General features: G+C 33.8%; 3 protein-coding genes across 6 annotated transcripts; 2 read left to right on the top strand and 1 right to left on the bottom strand.

The window, feature by feature from the left end:
• The first annotated feature begins 405 nt into the window (after nt 1-405).
• LOC123907238 (serine/threonine-protein kinase CTR1-like) lies at nt 406-11,950 on the top strand. 4 transcript variants are annotated; one of them, XM_045957440.1, is made up of 16 exons: nt 406-1,289; nt 2,211-2,512; nt 2,599-2,743; nt 2,885-2,988; nt 3,216-3,424; nt 4,821-5,189; nt 5,643-5,683; nt 6,584-6,652; nt 6,926-7,026; nt 7,142-7,226; nt 7,381-7,479; nt 8,436-8,504; nt 8,609-8,740; nt 9,767-9,861; nt 9,951-10,148; nt 10,431-10,669. In XM_045957440.1, the coding sequence occupies exons 1-15, from the start codon at nt 699-701 to the stop codon at nt 10,057-10,059; spliced, it is 2,520 nt and encodes an 839-aa protein (XP_045813396.1). In that variant the 5' UTR covers nt 406-698; the 3' UTR covers nt 10,060-10,148; nt 10,431-10,669. The 4 variants fall into 4 exon arrangements, with proteins under 4 accessions (XP_045813396.1, XP_045813403.1, XP_045813387.1 ...); XM_045957447.1 differs by lacking the exon at nt 10,431-10,669 and adding an exon at nt 11,521-11,950 and having other exon boundaries at nt 498-1,289; XM_045957431.1 differs by lacking the exon at nt 10,431-10,669 and adding an exon at nt 11,521-11,669 and having other exon boundaries at nt 518-1,289; nt 4,806-5,189.
• Nucleotides 11,951-12,797: 847 nt separating this feature from the next.
• On the top strand, nt 12,798-16,184 carry LOC123907261 (heat stress transcription factor A-3-like). The gene is made up of 3 exons (XM_045957459.1): nt 12,798-13,468; nt 14,327-14,474; nt 14,825-16,184. Exons 1-3 carry the CDS (start codon nt 13,160-13,162, stop codon nt 15,721-15,723), a joined length of 1,356 nt encoding a protein of 451 aa, XP_045813415.1. The 5' UTR covers nt 12,798-13,159; the 3' UTR covers nt 15,724-16,184.
• A 2,162-nt stretch (nt 16,185-18,346) lies between these two features.
• On the bottom strand, nt 18,347-21,246 carry LOC123902364 (ribosome production factor 2 homolog). Its single transcript, XM_045952067.1, has 6 exons — nt 21,107-21,246; nt 20,829-21,032; nt 19,298-19,543; nt 18,969-19,211; nt 18,812-18,877; nt 18,347-18,712 (listed from the first exon to the last, which is right to left on the bottom strand). The coding sequence occupies exons 1-6, from the start codon at nt 21,173-21,175 to the stop codon at nt 18,593-18,595; spliced, it is 948 nt and encodes a 315-aa protein (XP_045808023.1). The 5' UTR covers nt 21,176-21,246; the 3' UTR covers nt 18,347-18,592.
• Nucleotides 21,247-21,802: the final 556 nt, after the last annotated feature.

Raw genomic sequence — 21,802 nt, 5'->3', positions numbered from 1 at the left:
AATCATTAAATTTATTCTTACAATTCCATTTTTACCCTTATTAAATTGTATCCATTTCAAAGTTATGCATTAATTAGAGTGATATATTCCCTAAGGATAAATTAATACACCAAGGTTAGTTTTGGAATAGATTGTAAAATTTTAGAATTTTTATTAAGAAAGATAAGGTTTCTTGGTATGTGTGTTTTTTCCAAAGTGTTCCTTATAATAAGGACCGGAGGGAGTATTTAATATAAATATAAAATTACTATTTTAAACATTTTGACACGTGCAAATTTATACACGATAAGAACCCAGAGTTAAATTTAAAACTTTTAATTTTTTTTTCTTTTTTGGTTGATCTTAATTTTAATGATATTTAGAAAGAAAAGATACAAAAATAAGAAAATACAACCCAGGTGAATTGAACCAACGTGTGAAACAAATACCGGTTTTCCCACTGAATCAAAAAACCAAAACGTTTTAAAAATTATTTTTATTTACAATTGCGCCACCGAATTAAAAAAAAAAAACTCGCAACTTTGTTTTCTCTCTCCCCGGAACTAGAGAGAGAGAAAATTCATTCCACCACCATTCACACACAGTTACAGTTAGCAGATTCTAGAGAGAGAAAGAAGAAGAATAACGTAACAGAGACTTCAACGAACAATGAAGAGTTTTAGGGTTTTGTGACCGAACAAAGACGGTGATTGACTTCAATGGAAATGCCTGCGAGAAGATCCAATTACTCGGTTCTAAGTCAAGTTCCCGACGATCAATTTTCATACGCTGCCGGAACTAGTGCTCCGTCGTTATCCAGCGACGGAAAACCTAGCAGAGGCGGTAAATTAGATAGAAGTTTCGATTGGGATTTACTCGGCGATCATAGGTCGGTTCAACAAGGGAACAATCGGATCGGGAATTTGTACTCGTCGATCGGGTTACAGAGACAGTCAAGCGGGAGTAGTTATGGTGAAAGTTCTTTGTCCGGTGGTGGTGAGTATTATGCTCAGACGTTGTCGACGGCGGCGGCTAGTGATATTGATGCGTTTGGATATTTGCATGATGATGGATTCAAGGTTGGTGATGTGAGGAGTAAATTGTCTGAAGGTCCACCGTGGACTGGTGGATCGTCTGGGAAGAGCTGGGCTCAGCAGACGGAGGAGAGTTATCAGTTGCAGTGGGCGTTGGCGCTTCGGCTTTCTTCGGATGCTACTTGTGCTGATGATCCGAATTTTCTGGATCCGGTACCTGATGAAGCGGCTTCGAGGCTTTCGTCTTCGCCTGAGGCTGTTTCTCATAGATTTTGGGTATGTTTGTTGATTGTTGTTTCCTGATTGTGCTGCTTTGAATTGTGATTTTTGATTCTGGTTATGGTTGTGATTTTGACTGTGATAATAAACTAATGAAAATAATGAGAAGATGTGTGAATGACTATGAATATTCTTTGACTTAAGGCAATGTTGTGTAGCATTGTATATATGCTGAATTTATCCAGCTTCCGCGTCAACACGAGGACCAAATTTCGGTTAATGGCGACAACCTTTTTGTAGTTCATTCAGGATGGTTGATTCTGTCATGAATGATTGGAGGAGGTGTAGTTTGACTTGTGTTTTGATTGCTGTATAGTGTAGAGTTAAATTTTGAAATACATGGTTGAAGTCTATCAAGAGTTTTCTAGTTATTAGGGTTATTTTTCAGTACCTTTTTTTGGTGCTAGTTCATTGGGAAAACTATCTGCCACTGGCCATCACATTGACTAAGGAAACTATCTCGTGCAGTCACCGTTTTTACTCTTAGTTAGCAGTTAGCACTTACTTTGCTGGGAAGTATGGGTAGAGTATTCTGTTACTGCGTGACTTACATGCTATGATCATGTTGCTCATTCTTGAATTGACTTTTTTACTTCTTAAAGAAATGTTTATCTTATTGTTGCACTGCATAAGAACAGATTCTGAAGATACCGATTAATATTTTAACATTGTTGCTGTTGAGCAGAATGTGCTTTGTGAATAATTATCATTTATTGAGAGAGGAATTTAATATATGGGATTCTTGAGTTACTACATGAATTAAGTTCAAGATGAAAAAATAGCCCTCCACTCTTTGTTTTACTCGACCACGGGAATTTGAGGGTGGAAACCGTAACTTATTTCATCTTGATAGACTTGTTGCTCTTATTGGTAGATATATTAAAGTTAATTTTGTGTCCTTTTAATGATGCACACCAGGTGAATGGCTGCCTATCATACTCCGACAAAATTCCTGATGGTTTTTACCTAATTCATGGGATGGATTCATATGTCTGGACTGTGTGCACTGATCTGCAGGAAAACAGCCGAATCCCATCAGTTGATAGTCTAAAGTCTGTACATCCCCGCATTGATTCTTCCCTTGAAGTAGTTTTGGTGGATCGACGTAGCGATGCCAGCTTGAGAGAACTGCAAAACATGGTTCATAACATTTCTTGTAGCAGCATAACAACAACAGAGGTTGTGGATCAGCTGTCCAAGCTGGTTTGCAACTGTATGGGGTGAGCCTCCTTGGCGTTCATGGCATGACCTATTTAGCTTTTTATCCGGTCATGTCAGTCTAACTGTGTTTTATTGCTATAACAAGGGGTTCAGCTTCTGCTGGGGAGGGCGAGCTTCTTTCTTTCTGGAAGGATTGCAGTAATAATCTGAAAGATTGCTTAGGATCTGTTGTTTTCCCCATAGGCAGTCTATCTGTTGGCCTTTGCAGGCACCGTGCCATACTATTCAAAGTAAGGCTATACTTCTTTGTCAATGTTTAAGGCTGTGATTACAGATGCTGATTATGTTGACGAGTATTTGCTCACTGGTTTAGTGCAGGTGGACTGTATTTAAGTTGTTCTGAATAACTTGCTATATATTTGTTATTTTAGGTACTAGCTGATGCCATTGATTTACCATGTCGAATTGCAAATGGCTGTAAATATTGCAAAAGAGATGATGCTTCTTCTTGTCTTGTTCGATTTGGGCTTGAGAGGTATATGCTTTATTTTCTAAGCACATATACCTTTCTGTTCTTAAGTAGATAGAGCTGCAATTTAATTAGCTATAAGTAACGACCATGGAAATGGAAACTTTTAAAAGGACCTGAAATCAATGGTTAATATTCTATAAGCATTTTGTATATTGACACTGACATTTTAAATATATATTTTTTAAGAGTCATATTCCTGTCCTCTCACATCTTACATAATCTAATCACAGGGAATATCTTGTTGATTTAATTGGGAAGCCAGGACACTTATGCGAGCCTGATTCCTTGCTCAACGGTCCAGCTTCCATCTCATTTTGTTCACCCTTGCGCTTTCCAAGACTTAAACCAGCTGAAACTCCAATTGATTTCAGGTCGCTTGCCAAACAGTATTTCTCAGACTGTCTGTCTCTTGAGCTTTTCTTCGACAACAGTTCTGCAGGTAATATTCAGGGTTTTTTTTTGGGTTAAATTTATGCTATTCTAAGTCTGGGTTTCTGATCTTATTTACATATGGTTTGAATTATCTACTTGATGCATATTGTTGCATTGCATTAATCATGAATTTAAGATCCAGGCCTCCAAGATCTTTGTTTTCTCCCTAGCTTTTTAATGAGTGATAAAAACTTCTCTAAGCAAGTAACTCTCGATAAATAATATTTTGTTTACCAAATTTTGTATGGTCCTAAATAACGTGGCAGTATTGTGGCGCTCTTAATTGAATTAAACTCTATCCATTTGTTGTTTTGAGGAGTTTATACACTAGAAGGAGATTATATTTGATCACCTATTTTTGTTGAATTTCATTGCATTTTAAAAAATCAAGACTCTTTACTGTGATGTTTAAGATATGGTTATGATTATTATGCTTCGTCACCCAATCATGTTTATTGAATACCATTATCAAGTTTTATATTGATTGTTATGAACAGGAGTTAAATTCATTTAGGCGCAGTTTTGATTAGCTTCTAGCTCATTGAAGCTTCTCTATTAAAATTAGGTACCGTTTGGCCCAGGTTTTTTTAGGTGTAGAAGCAATTTTAACCATAAAGCTAGAAATAATAGCTTTAAAACTAAAATTAAAGTTGTTTGATAAATCTTACTTTTAAAACAAAAAAAAGGTTAAAAATTGTTTTTTGTATATTTTTTTTATTATAATAGGGTTAAAAAGATATGTTTGATAATATATTATAATTATAATTTTTCTTAAAATATAGAAGCTGTTTTTTCTTACTAGATCTTTTAAAAATTGTTGTTTGGCATAGCTTCTTACTTTTAAGGAAAAAGAAGAGGAAAAAAAGCTAGGCCAAACGGTACCTGAGATTGTGGCTTCACTTATAGAAAATTCCTTATTAGCTTATTATGCTTATAGGTGTTTGCAAAAAAGTTAATAGAGAGAATTTCTGAAAAATATTTACAAGCGTAAGTTAACTCGTTTTTCCATAAGTTCTTATGGAGAAGTTTATACAAATCAGTTCTTAGTCTGTTCGCAGATTGAAACATTATGATAGAACATTATTGCGTTGTTTGATTCAGGTAGCTAACCCCAACTAGTGGGATAAGGCTTGGTTGTTGTTGTGTATATTTTTGAGTTGTTGATCAAATGTTTGATAAATTTGTGAGTTGATAAAAGCAGGCCCTTCATATAGATTTTTATTTTGCAATTCAATTAATTGTAATTTTGTACGAGATCCAGAAATCTGATATGCAATTGACTGAATTAAGTGTATATGATTGTAAAGTTGTAATTAAATGTTTGAATTGGGTCCAAGTATAGGATACCCTGAATTTGGTAATAGGAACTGTTACTAATGTAGATTCAGAATTCTCCATTTCAGAACAGTTCGATGCGAAATGCAATGAAAGGAATAACCTTAGGCCGATTTCAACTGACAGTAACAGAAGCTCTCAGCTTCCTTTGTATCCACAAGTTTCTCTTCTGAGCATTCATGATCAAGCTTCTGAAACATATATGTCATGTAACCCCCCTCAGAACATTACAGACTCAACAAATGTGGGCAAGTATCCACCCCCTTTAAAGCACAAGCGTCCTGTTGCTATTGCCAATGATGAAATCATTGAGGGTAGGAGGTTTATTGAAGCAAGTCAACTGATTCCTAGCAAGCCTACTCGAGATATTGCCTTTGACATGGAGGATTTGGCCATACCATGGAACGATCTTGTTTTAAAAGAAAAAATAGGATCAGGTACATCTCCTTTATAAATTGCAAATAATATTTAGAAAGGTCTAAAAGTGAAATGGATGATGTCCTTAGCAATGACAATAGGAAAGAAGAAAACATGAAACGGAAGCCAGATCATTATTGCAATAGAACACCCAATTCATATGCATATTTGTCAGGGAGGTTTTGTTAAAAAAGTCTTGGTTAGACCTCAAAATAGAAACCATTTGAAATATTATCATCAATCAAACACAGCTCTACATGAATACCATGCTGCCAAAATATTTTGACTTCCTCTTATCAGACCCTGTGAAGTTAATCAATAAGATCTGATGTTTACATAAGAGACAAAGTAATAAATGCATTTGTGTCATAATTTTCTTCTTTTTTGGGGCATCCGATTTGCTTCTTCTAGTGGCATGATTTGTGCACTTAGTATCAGTAGTCATTACCTGAAAATGACATATTGTATTTCAGGTTCTTTTGGAACTGTACATCGTGCTGAGTGGAATGGCTCGGTAAGACACTTTTTTATTTATTAAATATTTTTGATGCTGTACAAGTAAATAAAATTATGGTTGTTTTACATGTTTTATTAAAATTGTAGTGAAAGAATGAAAAAAAGAAGATAATTTATATGGAAAATGCTAACAGGCACTTATTAAGGAAAAAGAAAGGAAATATATTCTTGAAAGTCCTGTACTCAATGTCTTGAAGTTATAAAAATTGTTCTTTTTCACATAAATCTTTTTTTTATTTCCTTTTTTGTTTCCTTAACTAGTGCCCCAAGGACACTGGTTAGCATGACCTAATATATATATATATATATGAAACACTACTCTTGTTCTGCTAAAAACCCTTATAAAGTCAAGCTGACAAGTCCTATCCAATAACATGATGATAAGCCCAGCGCCCCAGCCCAATTGCCATCATCCTAGTATCTTGCTGTTTTTGCTTGTTGTTTGATATTGGCAGCCTATTGACTTCATATTACTTTTTCTTTCCTTTAGCTTGGTGAGTACAGTACAATTTGACCTTTATTGCCACATATTTTCTATTTTAGTTACACATCAAATGAGAAGAAGTTTATTTATAAAAACCATCTTTCAAGAGAAGTTTATTTTCTGTGAACAAATGAAAACCTTGATGTTTCAAAATGGCATATTTAATGTGTATGACCTTTTACTTCTTTGATTCTGAGTTTGCAAATTATTTAAGCATGTCTCATTATTTAGAATGCGTATTTGTTGGGGCATCACATCTCCTGAGAAGTTTGTGACACTCTTTTCAGGATTTCTTCATTAAAGTCCAAAGTAGACATAGTTTTCTATTTTAAAATCCTTTATGATTGCTTCTTCTATATACTTTTTGTTTGCTTAATATATTTTTCATCCTTTTAACACATTATTAATTTGCAGGATGTTGCTGTGAAAATTTTGATGGAGCAAGATTTTCATGCTGAACGCTTCAAGGAATTCATGCGGGAGGTATGCTTGAAAGTTCTAACTGAGTAAGGATCTTCTCCATTGCTAATGTTTTTGGTGTATGAATACCTATATTTCAAAACACGGTGACATGTATTTTGGATAGTTGGACTTTTATACACCCAAAACATTAGCAATGGAGCCATCATTTTTCTTTTTAAGAAATGAAGATGATCCGTACCCGTTCTAACCATGTTTTACACAGGGAAAACAATATTTCTTTTTGAATAGTTTGCTAGCTGTTGATTTGAGCTGTATTCTAACTTCCCTTGTCAGGTTGCAATAATGAAACATTTGCGGCATCCAAACATTGTTTTATTAATGGGGGCAGTCACACAACCTCCTAACTTATCAATTGTCACCGAATATTTATCAAGGTTTACTCTATGTCTCTAGCTGTCCTTAATCCTTTCCCCCCCAAAAGATGTAATTTTTCTAAGGCTATAGGATGCTTTAACTTTGAAATCCTAACAGATTTTGAACTAAGTGCAGGGGTAGCTTATATAGGCTGTTACATAGACCTGGTGCCAAGGAAGTGTTGGATGAGAGGCGTAGGCTTAGTATGGCTTATGATGTGGTATGCATTTACACAATTGTTTTGTGGCCGATTTTTATTAATTTTTGAATTATTTGTGGTTTGCGTAGGCTTAGTATGGCTTACGATGTGATAATGGTTGTATTCATTTTGAATAATTTCCCTGTGTTTTTTTTTCTTCTTTCCCCATGTATAGGCAAAGGGAATGAATTATCTTCACAAACGTAACCCCCCCATTGTTCATAGAGATCTGAAATCTCCAAACCTTCTTGTTGACAAGAAATACACAGTGAAGGTAAGCATGAAGATTATGTACTATATCTAGTAGTCTTGACTCTTAAGAATTTAATGGAAATAGCAGTACTTGAAAGTAGTATTCTCGTTCTTTCTTTTTTCTGCATCCATTTTTTTGCAAACAGCCTTGTACGCTTGTAGCAATACAAGCCTGTAATTAGTCACCAAAGTTTTATCTCTTTTTGGCCTATCATGGCTTGAAAGTAGTTAGGCGTTTTATGACAAATAATACTGTTAGGCTAATTATCAAGCCTTTACTTTGATAGCCAGGAGACCTTGCTAATCTGGATTTGATCGGGGATAAGAGCAACCTTCTCACCCCCCCACCCCCACCACACACATACATGTTGGAATTTCTACTTCATCCCCAAATTAAAGTTACACCGTTGATTCCATATAGGCTATAGCATACAATGGTCCATTTTGATTTGTCCAAAGATAAAGAAATGAATAAACTATTATTTCATTGTTTTTTCTTTAAAAGTAATTGGTATTTTTTTCTGGTAAATTGTACAATTTGATCTGGAGCTACATATAAACTGGTGGCAGATTTGAGTTTGATGCAAAACTTGCTCTATCTTCACATAGTTAAATACAAGTTTCAGCATTCTACTAATTAGCTGTACTTGTTTTGATTCAAATTTGGAATGCTTTTGAAAAGCCAGTTGACAAGAAAACATGTGGAGTGTGTTAGTAACATACTCCCTCCGGTCACTATTATAAGCAAAAAATACTTTTTAAGTTCTTCGAATAACTGATGTATTTGGTCTATAATGTAGACCAAATTAGTTATTCAATTATTCAATGAACCTAAAAAAGGGAATTTTTGCTTTTGATAAGGAATCCCTCATTTTTGTTTTCTTACGAGGGAGGGGGATGGGATTGACTTGGTGATCTATTTTATTGGATACTAATGCGTTTTTCCCCCTTAAAATGGTAATAATGCCATTTGTCCAGGTTTGTGATTTTGGGCTTTCCCGCTTAAAGGCCAATACATTTCTCTCTTCCAAGTCAGCTGCTGGGACTGTAAGTTTAAATTATCTACAAATAATGTTTTCCGCGTCTAATGGTTCAGACTTCAGAGGCTTGTTTTAAATAAATAATAAATTGTACTCCTTTTCCTCCCGTAGCCTGAGTGGATGGCTCCAGAAGTTCTTCGCGACGAGCCATCAAATGAGAAGTCTGATATTTACAGCTTTGGAGTAATCATGTGGGAGCTTGCAACATTGCAACAGCCGTGGGGTAATTTGAACCCGGCACAGGTTTGTTGTCTCTACCTACAGTACCATAATTTACAGTATGCTTAATAGTACACATTACCCGAAACTTACGTAAGTAAGAATATACAATATACTATGAAATAGTATACAGCTGGTGATTAAACTGAAAATGATTGCAAGAAATGTCTATTGGTTGAAGCATGCATAAAACAGGCCAAGAACGACAGGTATACTGTTGAAGTGGTTGAAGGTGTTTTAATGTGTGCTTACTTTGGTTGAACTTGCATGCATATTAATAGGCCGTTTTCTAAAGAAAGAGAAGTAGGCCTAATGGGCTGTGGCCTGTAGGTGTATGAAAGCCTGAAAGGAGGAATAATGGGCACAATCAGTTAAAGGTGGGAAGGCTTGTGAGTGGTATACTAGTGGCTGAGAAGACAATTTTGGCATTACCCCAGAAACCAAGGAAGAAGAAAATAAATTGACAATCACATAAAAAAAATAATAATAAGAAAAGAAAAAAAAAAATAAATTGACAATCACATAAAAAAAATAATAATAAGAAAAGAAAAAAAAAAAATTGACAAAAAGAGAGGAGGCAAAGAGGGGTTTGGTTGATGAGAGAGAGGCTTGAAGCTTCTGCAGATCTGCAGCATCTTTGAGCTATTGTTGAAATTAATATGTCAAAAGCTATTGTATTATTTCAGCAGAGAAAACACTTAGGGTGGGATGGGTAGCTCAGCTGGTTAAGCTAGTTGAGCTAAGGGTTCAAGTCCTGGCAAAGGAGGAAAAAACTAATATAACATTGTAATACTAACAACTAACATTGCTTATAAAAAATAAAAATAAAAATAAAGCGGGAAATAAAATAAATACTTATCTGAATAATTTTTGTAAATATCCTAATCCTTACAATAAAAAAGATAAGTGCAGATTTGTTATATTAAATCTGTGATATCTTCTAGATCTATTTAATTTTCTTTGCACCAGTTCTTTTCCAATGTTATTTCTAAAGTAGTATATTCCCTTTGGTCATTACTACAACATTCACAAATATGTACTTTCCTGTAGGTTGTTGCTGCTGTAGGCTTCAAGGGAAAAAGACTTGAGATCCCGCGCGAGTTGAATCCCCAAATAGCTGCAATAATTGAGGCTTGCTGGGCCAAGTATGGTTACATCTGCTATTTTGTATTGTACTTAAATATTCTGCGATAGATTTTATTCATATATACTTGATATGTTCGATTTACTGCAGTGAGCCTTGGAAACGCCCTTCTTTCGCCAGTATTATGGATTCTCTGAGGTCATTACTCAAACCCCCTACACCTCAACCTGGTCTTCCAAACATACCAAGTCTCACCTGATGGTTGGAACGCCGAGTTCTTCATGCACATACACAGGATTTTATTGGTTTTGATGTCTAACAGGATTACACCGTTTTAAGTGGTCATAGGTACGTGCCTAATCCCACGATGTTTTTTTTTTTTTTTTTTTTTTTGTGCCTTCCCACGATGTTTTTTTCAACACTAAATCTATCTTTGACGTAGTATTTCTCTATCTTTGTCCATATATATGAAGTTTATAAGCTGGAGTGTTTATAAGTTTTGGTTAAAATAAGTTGTGAATTGTAATCATGCTGAAAGTGTTAGAAAATTATGAAGTTTTGTTAATTGCTTACTGCATGTCCAACCTCTTGTGGTCAAACTAATGTTTGTTCATTCTTTTTTGTTTGCAGAGTCGAGTTGTATATTTCTTTTCTAATTGAGGTTTGAGAATACTGATTTTCAATGCAAAGCAAGGATGCTCAATCCTTGTTGCGACAAAATTGTTTGATAGTATCTTTCAATTTCGCCTAGAAAAGCTTAAATTTTTTCTCTCAGAATTTTGATGTAAAAAATATTCCCATTGTAATTACATTGAGTTAATGATAAGTAACTTTACCTGCTTTTCTTTTGCCTGTATTCATATCATTAATCGGATCTGACAAAGGTTAACTGTGACCATCTGTTGTACAGATTCTCCTTGTTTGAGTATAGAATATAAACCAAATAAATAATAATTGGTAGCACCACTTTCCACCAAAGTTGCCCATTCTATTTTTAGTTCCTTTTTCTGTTAAGAGTTACGAACAAAGTTGTGCTTACGTACTAACATCACAAATGACACAAGGAAATGGATTGTCTAACTGTTCGGATGGATCTGATATAACACAAGAAAGATTACAGGTCAACAAAAATTTCGGTGAGCAACAATGTTGTGTACACAAATATTTGAATGGTGGCTCACATGGCGTCTTATGAAGCTTCTAAATGATAAGGACTGAAAGGTGCCTTTTCGGCGTGGATGGTAGACAATCCTTTCTCCTCTACACAATTGGTAGAACCACTTCCCACCATTCTATCTGTCGTCTCATGTTTTTAGGCAAACAGTAGTAAAAGTTTAAAGGCTATCCAGAATTTCCGTTTCTGTTTTTTAGGAAGGAACTAACGAACACCACTTCTAACTATTCCTCGGTTTCTTATAATCATTGGCTGACATTTCTTAGCTTCGGTTTAAATCCCTAAACTATTTTTCTCTCTACATGGTTAATGTTCACAGGGATATATTTGACTTTTAATATATAAATGGAGAGAATAAGAATAAACAGACTGAAACGAATAAAAACAAAATAGATTGTTGTAATTGTTTTTTTTTTTTTTTTTTTATCAAAGATTGTTGTAATTGTTTGAACTTAGTGATTAGTGATTTTATTGTGAAGATATTTTATTTAGCACGTGGATTCGAACCCCATGTTGTGTGAAGATATTTTTACTGATTTTTTACAGAATTTGATGGAGCTGTCCAACGTTTGATGTTCTAAAATGCAATGTTAATGCAAGCTTTAATCAAACCTCCAATACCACAAGTTTAGGCTAATGCATTAGGGACATGGATGGAAGATTTGTGACAACATATTCAGATTGGGACCATTCGGTGGTGAATTACATGAAGGGGAAGCAACTACACTGTAATGCGATGCAATGACTGCAATTTGTAGTGTTTGAAAGAGGCTTTAAAATCTTTATTGAGTTTAGTGAAATTCTATCAAATATTATTAGGGAGCTTTTACTTTCTAACTATTTATTCGTCGTCAAACTAATATGACTTAACTAAAACAGTAATTTCTTATGTTAAAGGACAAGTTCATGATTGTGTTCCTCTTTGTATTTATCATTTTTAATACAATAGATAATATAATTTAAGGGATTTGCTAAATGGTACGATACGATTACGTAAGAAAAGCAAGAATACAACGTGTAGTGACTTTAAGGAAATAAAAGAATATAAAATTTGTTTTTTGTGGAAATCATGCCCGTATATTGATGAAAATGGACGGATGGTAATAATTCACGCGTTTCGTTGTTTGCTTTTTTCGTAACAACAAGCATTTTTCATAATTTAATGACAAGTTCATGAGTTTGTTTGCTTAAAAAAATTTAAATCTAATTTTATTTGGCAAAAAAAGTTAGATCTAATTTTAAGATTTAAGAACTATAGTGTGATAAGTTTGATACCGTGTATTCTAAAGCGATATAGTTAAAATTTCATCAAAGATAAATGTAAAATGATGATTGATTTCACTCTAATTAATATTGATTTTTTCCTTCTACAATTTTATTTAAAAAAAATATTTGATCTCTTATAGTATTAATTGTCACTTTGATAAAGTTTCTACAATTTTTCTTCAATTAGTTGTTACTTTTTCTTCAATTAATGTATGTAAGGTTGAGAAAATACTAATTTCCTTTATCACATAATTATCTATTATAAAAATCACCAGAATTATTATTTTCTACATAAAATAAAAAGATTTAATTGACCCCACATAAAATCCTCATGCAAACAAACCTATTATTAATAAAAATAAAAAACCAAAAGCAGGTTTTCAAATTACTTGTCTGCTATTGGATATCTCATTTTGCTTAACCCCTAAGTATTTTGATTAGTCAATTTGACCATACACGGACACCACACGTCCCTCTCAAATATGAGTCCAGATCCTCTCCAAAAAAGCCAAAAATAAAAATCTAACCAAACAGAACCCAGGAACCACAACACAGTAACAATAGTATCTCTGTAGCAACAAAATATCTAAGTCCACCATCATCATCATCACACACGTGACAATGACAACAAAGACAAAGATAGAACTAACCAACAACGTAGCTGCAACGAAACAACACTATCAATGTCGGCGCTCATATTTCACTACACTTTTCAATGGCCCCATTTTTCTTCCACCGCCATCAAAACTACTCTCACCACCTTCCACCGCCTTTTCACCCCCTTTTTATATATTCTTCACCACCACTTCATTTTTAACTCATACCCTTTATACCCCTCACAAAAAAAAAACCGTTTTTTTCTCATACCCATTATACCCCTAACAAAAAAAACCGTTTTTTCTGTTACTCAAAACTTAACATGAACCCAAACCATGAAAAAATCTCTCCCAAATTTTCATCTCCTTTGAGCTCACCTTCCATGGTGGAGGTTGAAGCATCATTATCACCTGTGCCTATGGAGTGTTTGCAATTGAACAACCCGGTTCCTCCATTTCTTTCAAAAACATTTGATTTAGTTGATGACCCTTCTTTGAATCCAATTATATCATGGAATTCTAATGGTGTTAGCTTTGTGGTGTGGGATCCATTGGAGTTTGCTAGAATTGTCTTGCCTAGACATTTCAAACACAACAATTTCTCCAGTTTTGTTCGTCAGCTTAATACTTATGTGGGTATTTTTGTAATTTCAATTGCTTTTCACAATGCCTCGTCTTATGGCTCCTTCCTATTTATCTATGCAATGTAACTAACCAACTACTCCCTCAAGTCTCGTATATAAATAAAGATTCATTTTTCAGATTCATTGAATAATTGATGTAGCCGGTACAAGATATATCGGGTATTCAATTAATGTGAAAAATGAATCTTTACTTATATAAGACCGGCGGGAGTAATTTATTTTATTTTTTTTTGTTTCTTGGTTTGTAATTATTTGTAACTAATCAATTCCCTCTCCTCTTTTGTGTTTGTTGATTGAACAATTTGATGTATCAATTGGGAATGTAAATAATTTTTTTGATGATTGTATTGTATGTAAAACTTGCATATTTTGGTGAATGTGTTTAGTTATAATCTCTTGTGTCCTGTGTTTTGTTATACATAGTACCAATGGAACTGTGTAATAAATAAGCACACACAATGTTTCAGATATGTTTGTTTCCTCCGGATTGATTACATTGTGTAGTTATAGCATTCAGAGACTCTTACTGCTGGAAAATTGGCAACATAGGAGAGATTGTTGCTCTCCCTTTCAAGGGATTTTCATCTTTCAAAGGTAGGATTCTGTGTTTCAATGATGTGTTTTGTGTGTTTCTTGATTTTTGATACATTTTATCATAAACTTGTTTGTTTTGGTTTTGAATTCACAGATATCACATTCTCCAATACAGCTAATTGTATTGTATCTAATGTAACAATCTTGTTTTTGTCTTGCTATATGTTGCTTGTATTTTATTTTGTTTGTTTTTTCTTGTTGTCTTGTAGTTCTGCTTCATTCATTCTCAGAAAATTTGGTGTTTGTGTCCAGGGATTCCGTAAAATCGACACCGACAAATGGGAGTTTTTCAATGAAGGTTTCCAGAAAGGGAAGAAGCACTTACTGAAGAACATTCAAAGGCGCCGGTCGTCTCCATCTCAGCAAGTTGGTAACTATGTTGGATCTTCTTCTGATGCAGGTATTAAGAATCACAGTAGATAAATCTCATATAAGAGAGAAAATATACAAGACTATAAGAATTTAAGTTGTATGCACTGACAGTGTAAAATTATTTTACACGTGCATCCAATTAAATCACGACATGTAGGTTTTTTGTGAAGATATTTTAGGAACAAGCCTATAAAAGTGGCACTATAGTGTGATTTTATTGGATGCATGTGTAAAAATATTTTACACTGTCGGGGCATAACAATTAATCTCAAAATATGAATAGTATTGTATTCAAATGAGATAACTGATTACAAGTGTTTTGATCAAACCTTTTATATACACTAACAAACTAGTAACTAACTATATCGCTAATTACAGGGAAATCTGGAGTTGAGGTCGAGATAGAAAGACTGAGGAAAGAGAGGAGTGTGTTAATGCAAGAAGTGGTTGATTTACAGCAACAACAACGAATGACGGCTTCTCATGCAGGTAATGTGAATCAAAGGCTTCAATCTGCTGAACAAAGACAGAAACAAATGGTATCTTTCTTAGCCAAGTTGTTTTCAAATCCGGACTTTTTAGCGCGACTTAAGCAGAAGAAAGAACAAAAAGATATAGAATCTCCAAGAGTGAGAAGGAAGTTTGTTAAGCAAAACCAAAATGAAGAAGAGAATCTTAAAGATGGGAAAATTGTGAGGTACCAACCCAATTGGGAGAACATAAACATGTCTTGTGAAACTCAAGAACTAAGTCATGTTTCCGTTGAACACTCTCCTCACTATTTTTCACATGATTTAGCTAAAGATATAGGTGTTGAAGATTTTACTTCTCAAATTGAGAATATTTCATTAGATAAATATGCTGCAATGCATGAAAATATTTCATCTAATTCAGAAACCATTATTGGTGAAGGATCATCTAGCTTTGGTTTTGATGAACCTTTTTCCAAAGGGAAAAATGTTATTAGTCCAAATGAAGTAGTTATTCCTGAGAATTTTAAAGGGTTTCAAGAGTTTCAATCTATTGGGACTGAAAACATTATCAAACAAGAAGATATATGGGATCCTAATTTCAATATTGGTGTTACTACTACTTCAAGCTGTGGGAATGAAATGTGGGGAAATCCTATCAATTATGGAGTGCCAGATTTTGGAGTTATGTCTGAGACAGATATGTGGGATATTGGTTTTGGAAGTTTAGGTATTGATAAGTGGCCAGCTGATGAATCTCCTTTTGATGAGATAGATAGTCAAGGTGGTAAGCCAAAATATGATTAGACCTGCCTAAGAAAATGTCGATTTGTTAAGTTTGGCGGAATCACGGTAGTTGATATGATTTTGACAAATTCTACATTTTAGAGTTTCGACAAAATTATGATATTACTTTGATTTCGTCAAATTCACTATAAATTTAAACTTTTAATTTTAAACATGCACTCAGCTGCTCTGCACTAGTTGCATTTGAGCACTTTATTATAGTTCCTAGGGGTCATATTATTGAATAACTTTGATTTATAAACAGTGTTGAAGCTTTCATTCTTTCTTTATTTGCAATTTTTATTTTTTTTAGCATGCTTTTCATTGTAAATTCTATTTTTTATTTATTTCATTCTAGTAATCATTCTTTAGTATTAATAGAAATACGAACACATTCGTATTTGTATTGTACTTTCTTGTGTATATATATTTTATTGTATAAAATTCGATATAATTTAATTCATTGTTTCAATTTTATATGATGCCCATGTTATATGAGCTTATTTAAGTTGAATTTGGAATAGATTTATATTCAAAATTGGTAGTTATTTTGAGTTCTTATACTATTACATATACAAGTATGGCAATTGATTGTACAAGTGATCCTTCCATTAATTTGTTCACAAAATATGTGCATACTCACTCTAATAAGGTATTGTATAATTGTTACCAATTCCATGTCACGAGATTGAATCTTCAATTAGCTACCATTACTCTCTTCATTGGAATTGAGTATTGCACAGTACAAAAGCAAAAGCAATCAGTTACGTCAGAAATGTAAACTTAACGGAGAAATTCTATCACAGGCACAACCCCAAATCAATAATATTTGGGCGCACACACACATTAAAGAGAAAAATTTAAAGATAAATGATTAAGTCACATTAACTACTTTTATATTTAAATTTTTTAAAATCATGTATGTGTGTCTAAGGATATTTAATTTAGGCCTGTGTAAGTGTTGCTCACAAGGCAGTCCTATTCCTATATGGCATATGCATATGTAGATGGTTGCAAGAACACAATTAGGCAAGAAAAAAAAACTGTTAATATAAAGGAAAATAGATTAAACTATAGTGGACTATCTTTTTGTAGTGGTATGTCCCAACAGAGTGTCTTGTGTGCTTTTGAATCATCTTTCAAATCCGAAGTTATAAATAGAACCATCTAAGACTTTCAATCATTGAGTCAAGAAGGTTATGTATTTTTTGCTGCAACTCAATACTGGAATAGGATTCCATGCAGTACTGCGTTAACATAGTAATGGTCAGGATCGTCCAATCTAAAATGAACGGTTGAGATCAGAAATTATAAAAATTTTTGTTGGTTAATATAAAATTAACGGATTATAAACGGGCTAGCCGTCAGATTATAGATCAACGGCCAAGATCTCAAACAGCGGCTAACTAAAACTGCAGCCAATCCAAATCCCTCAATACTTGAATACATTGCTAAGCAAGTAGCAGAATCAAGCCATCAATGTAACATCGTTCCCTGTCTTTCTCATGTTTATTAAAGGAAAGTAAGCTACGAGTTTTAGCTTTCCCTCAACATATTTAACTGTCATGTTCAGCAAAAACTGATTGGAACATCACTAGCAATTTTCTGCATTGATACAATAGTAGGAAGATGGATTACCACTAGGGTTGGGAATAGGCCAGGCGGCCTACAGGCGCCTTCGGTCTGGCCTGTTTAAGCCTGACCTGTTTATTAAAAATGCTAGTCTCAGGCTTTGAAAAAAGCCTATTTACATAAATAGGCTAGGCTCAAACTTTTAAAAAAGCCTACAAAGCCTGATAGGCCGACCTGTTTATATTTAATAATTATTATATATGTAATATTATTATTTATATCATAATTTTATTATGGCATACTTAACTTTTTCGTAATCGTATTTGTTATTTTATTAACTTTTTCTTAATGTTGTAGAAATTATAAAAATTTAAATGTGAAATAGGCTTTAAGGCCTGTTTAACTTATTTAAAAAGACTATATGGAGTGATTCAAAAAAAAAAAAAGACTATATAGCTATATTTATGTAACACAGGCTTTTAAACAGGCTACAAGGCCAGACTTTAAAACGGCTCAGGCCAGGCCAAAAAAAATTGTATTTGATAGGCCGTAGGCCATGCTTAGGCCTGAAGAAAAATCGTAGGCCAGGCTCAGGCCTGTCAAAGCCTGACCTGGCCTATTCCCAACCCTAATTACCACTACCAACATTCCTTGAATTCGTTTTATCAACACATCAATTTTGTAACCGTCGTCAATGTTCTTGAGACATAATTTATGGTAGGTACATGCAAGGTAAATAATACTCATTTCAATTGAGTTCAACTACACGCTATTCAACGATATCATAAAAAATAAAGCATTTCATATTGAACTACTCCAAAGAAAATTTGCAATTTGCAATCAAGCGTAGAATTTCGTATTTTACTTTGGCACTGCCTATAGCATGCAGCATAGATCAACTCAATCTCATAGGAATATAAATACACTTTGATAGGATAAAGCAGAGAACAAATAAGGTCTCCTAGAAGAATCAGAAGCCTTAGGCACACATAACTAATAACACAAAAATATATTCCATCTTCAACTGGAAAACTGTTGCGCTAAATAAAACAGCAGAAAACGGCGTTAATGGTAATGGTGTTATGATCCAATACTACTAGGTCAGTTTGAAAACATATCCAAATTTTCTGGTGGCACATTTAAGAAATACAGAAAAACAACTATCGGAAATAGGCAGTGCAAACTATAGCTTTAGCTTACAACTAAATGGCGACAAAAATACCTCCCTGTATAGGTGTGAAATGAAGAATATTCAAGCCACCTAGATCACTTCATAATCAAAAGACATCGAAAGACAACATATGTAATGTATAATATTTTAAGAATCTTCTTCCTTCTTCTTTTTTGATGCATGCTCATCACTCCCATGATTCTGCCTGGCTTCTCGGCGTTCCCTCTTCACTCCTTTCGATTTATTGGGCAAAGCCATTTCTCCAATCTGAACAATTATAAATCGTTATCATAAACACAAACAATGAACTTAGTTGAATGAACTAACTAAACAGTTTATGCAAAGAATGGAAATAGTCGCTCATACCTTCTGATCTGGAATATAAACATTTCCGATCTTTCCTTGTAGGGGATCCTTTTTGACATTCTTCTCCTATAAGCAACAGAACAAGAACACAATTTAGACATGCAACTTCATTTTACATTAACAGATAAACCAAAAAAGATTTGGAGATTTTGTCAACCTTTTTCTTTGGGTTGTCTTTTGATGATCTCATGGCTTCCTTTCTCACACTTTCATTAGGAGGACGATGCCGGCGAATAACCATATCCATGGAAGGGCCAACTTCTACCAATTCCATTTTTGGTACAACTGTGCCTGATTTTTTCAACCGCAGTGCACAGTGTGTAAAAAACACCTTAGTTGAAGAAAGGGCAGTACATACATATGCATGGTCCACTCCGGCAAGATTTAAATTCTCAACGACCTGCATGAATCATGTGCATCACTTCAATTAACATATTCCAGCTGGCAACAAAAGAATGTGAAAGAGAAAGAAAAGCAAAGACAAACCTCTCCGCGAAAAAGATCGAGTAGAACTTCCTTCAAATGTTTTAGTCCAATAATAGACTCAAACCCTTCTCCAATGAAAGCCATAAAAGGCTTTGAACCTTCCTTTGGAGCTAATTTTTTATCATACACAAATGACTCCATGGGTCTAAAATTTTCAATCCCAACTTCTACCAGATCATAGACATGGTGATCATATGTTCTCCCAATAACAAGGTTATTAGGTCGCTTCTTTGAGTGAGATCCATACTGCAAAATACAAGAAGCATCAATCATTACAAAATCACTTCCCATGCAACATTTGGAGCTCTAACTACATGTGATATAAGAAACTCAATTAATTTAAAGAGGAAAGGAGGACAAATCCCCATATCGAGATATTAATTGTAATCCGGCACATTTTTTTATAATTAAAAAATGACCATGCATCACAAGTTTCAGGCAATACTAGCACAATCGAAATACAACTAAAGTTACCCCTGATCTACCATCACAAAAAACATCACCAAATATAAATAGTTTAACAGCACAGTTCAAAATTTTAACTTTATAAACACATGTGCTTAGAACTGGTGAAAGCAAGTAAAACCTATGTATTTCTCATACACAAGAAAGAAGATAATTTAATATTAAAGGCCTATTTGATCTTATCTATTGCCATATAACACTATTGACATGTCCATAAGTTGTTTGCAAATTACTTTCATAGCTCTATAAGATATCTTATAAAAACAACTTATGCTTATATGAAAATTGTTTGACTTTTGTTATAGAAATAGCTTATACATAATACTTACATGATACATGTCAGAAATGCTTAATTAAAGTGATTTCAATGCCTTAAAATCTAACCAAGACAAAATTTAGTAGAAGCAAAAGGTAATCAGATCATCATAGAGTATGTATGCTCTTAGGACTCAAACAACTTGTGACAAGAGAAAAACAGTAACAGGAATTACCAGAAAGAAACTTCAACCTGTTTTAAGGGAAGTTTCTTCACACATACCGGTACTGTTACCTCACCATTTTAGGAGTACCATTCAAAGCTAGCTTATGGATATGTCATAATAAATTATGAACCCTCATAAACAATCTCACAAGTGCTTATGTCCACCACAAATAACTCGAATCAATTCTAACGGCAATTCTAATGACTTAATAATGAAGACTTAAAAACAAATTGTATGTTTGGTTTCAATTTCAGAGGAGCTAGAATTGATTCTAGACGAATTGATTTTGCCTTCACAATTTATTCTATTTGAAGCTAGAAATCGTAACTTGTGATTCTAGAATTGATTTTTTTAAACTCAAATTTATTGTTTAACTTACTTTTATACAATGTATCCAAACATAAACCACTTTACTTTCAACTAAATTTTAGTCAAATCAATTCACTCAAAATCAATTTTTGTCACCGCGGAACCAAACATACAAACTAAAACTAAAACAAAAACAAAATTCAGTGGAAGCAAAAAGGAACCGAATAAAATGAATGAATAAACAATAAAAAGAAAATAAAAGTAACAGGAATTACCAGAAAGAGACTGCAATCAGTTTTTTGGGAGAAAAACTCCAAAGAGGTTTCACCACCAGCTTCAAAAGGGTTAATCTTATCATTCTTACGGCTATACTTAACAGCACTTTCCTTCTTCAGATGATAAATCTGAGTCAAAACAGCGTTTAAAACAGAACTAGTTTTGGTCCCATGAAGCACCAATGTTTTCTTCCCAGATTCAATCTGCAAGAAAAACACAACAACCGTTAAAAAAAATGAATGAGAAATAAAGAGAGGAAAAAAGTGATGATACTGACGAGTTTTGGAGCACGTTTTTGAAGCTCCTTTTTGCCCCTTCTTGTCGTGGCGGTTCTGAATTCCGACATTGCACAAACAGAGTATGTGTGTGCTGTGTTGCAATGAAGAAGAAAAGAAGAAGGCAAAAAACCTTCTTTGTTATGATTTTTTAGGGTTTTGCTTATAAAAAATGTGTCTTTTTTGTTTGTTTAGTTAATGATGGGCCTCTTCAAAAACTGAAGTGGATTGGGCTTGGGATTTCAATCTTCAGAATTTTTTTCAAAATTAAATAAGTTTGTATTTTTTTTTTTGATAATAAATTTGTAATTTTTTTAGAGTTTAATCTTTTTCATGCATCTAATACTATTCGTATGTAAATTTGTAATACACATATAGGGCAGCTCAGCTCCAGCCAGGGTCGGATCCAGAAATTGATGAGACAGGGAGCCGAAAAATGTAATATTAAATGTTAAATAAATAAAGTCTGACAAAAAAAATTTCCTTCAAAAAATTGATAATATAATTTTAAAAGTAGTGCATTCCATTTTTATTTCCTTAATCATTGCTAGGAGGGAGTATAATCATTTTATTCAATATGACTACACATATATTATTAGTATTGTAAGGCAATGAACAAGAGGGAGGGAGGGGCCCAAGTCCGTCCCTGGCTCCGGCGGTATATTTTTCACTATATCCGTAGTTTGTAGCACGCAAAT

The sequence above is a fragment of the Trifolium pratense genome, linkage group LG1, assembly GCF_020283565.1.
Source record: "Trifolium pratense cultivar HEN17-A07 linkage group LG1, ARS_RC_1.1, whole genome shotgun sequence".
Taxonomy (NCBI): domain Eukaryota; kingdom Viridiplantae; phylum Streptophyta; class Magnoliopsida; order Fabales; family Fabaceae; genus Trifolium; species Trifolium pratense.
Note: the sequence above shows the minus strand (reverse complement) of the source record. Positions and strands in the feature narration are given on the sequence as shown.

Bases quoted from the DNA above. Each gene is read 5' to 3' on its own strand.
- LOC123907238 (XM_045957431.1), top strand. From the start codon at position 699: ATGGAAATGCCTGCGAGAAGATCCAATTACTCGGTTCTAAGTCAAGTT. The intron at 7,480-8,435 runs GTAAGCATGAAG...CCATTTGTCCAG, and splicing joins ACAAGAAATACACAGTGAAG to GTTTGTGATTTTGGGCTTTC. The intron at 8,741-9,766 runs GTTTGTTGTCTC...ACTTTCCTGTAG, and splicing joins GTAATTTGAACCCGGCACAG to GTTGTTGCTGCTGTAGGCTT.
- LOC123907261 (XM_045957459.1), top strand. From the start codon at position 13,160: ATGAACCCAAACCATGAAAAAATCTCTCCCAAATTTTCATCTCCTTTG. The intron at 13,469-14,326 runs GTGGGTATTTTT...GTTTGTGTCCAG, and splicing joins TTCGTCAGCTTAATACTTAT to GGATTCCGTAAAATCGACAC. The intron at 14,475-14,824 runs GTATTAAGAATC...CGCTAATTACAG, and splicing joins TGGATCTTCTTCTGATGCAG to GGAAATCTGGAGTTGAGGTC.
- LOC123902364 (XM_045952067.1), bottom strand. From the start codon at position 21,175: ATGTCGGAATTCAGAACCGCCACGACAAGAAGGGGCAAAAAGGAGCTT. The intron at 19,544-20,828 runs GTAATTCCTGTT...TGTATTTTGCAG, and splicing joins CTGATTGCAGTCTCTTTCTG to TATGGATCTCACTCAAAGAA. The intron at 18,878-18,968 runs GTTGACAAAATC...TGTTGCTTATAG, and splicing joins AAGACAACCCAAAGAAAAAG to GAGAAGAATGTCAAAAAGGA.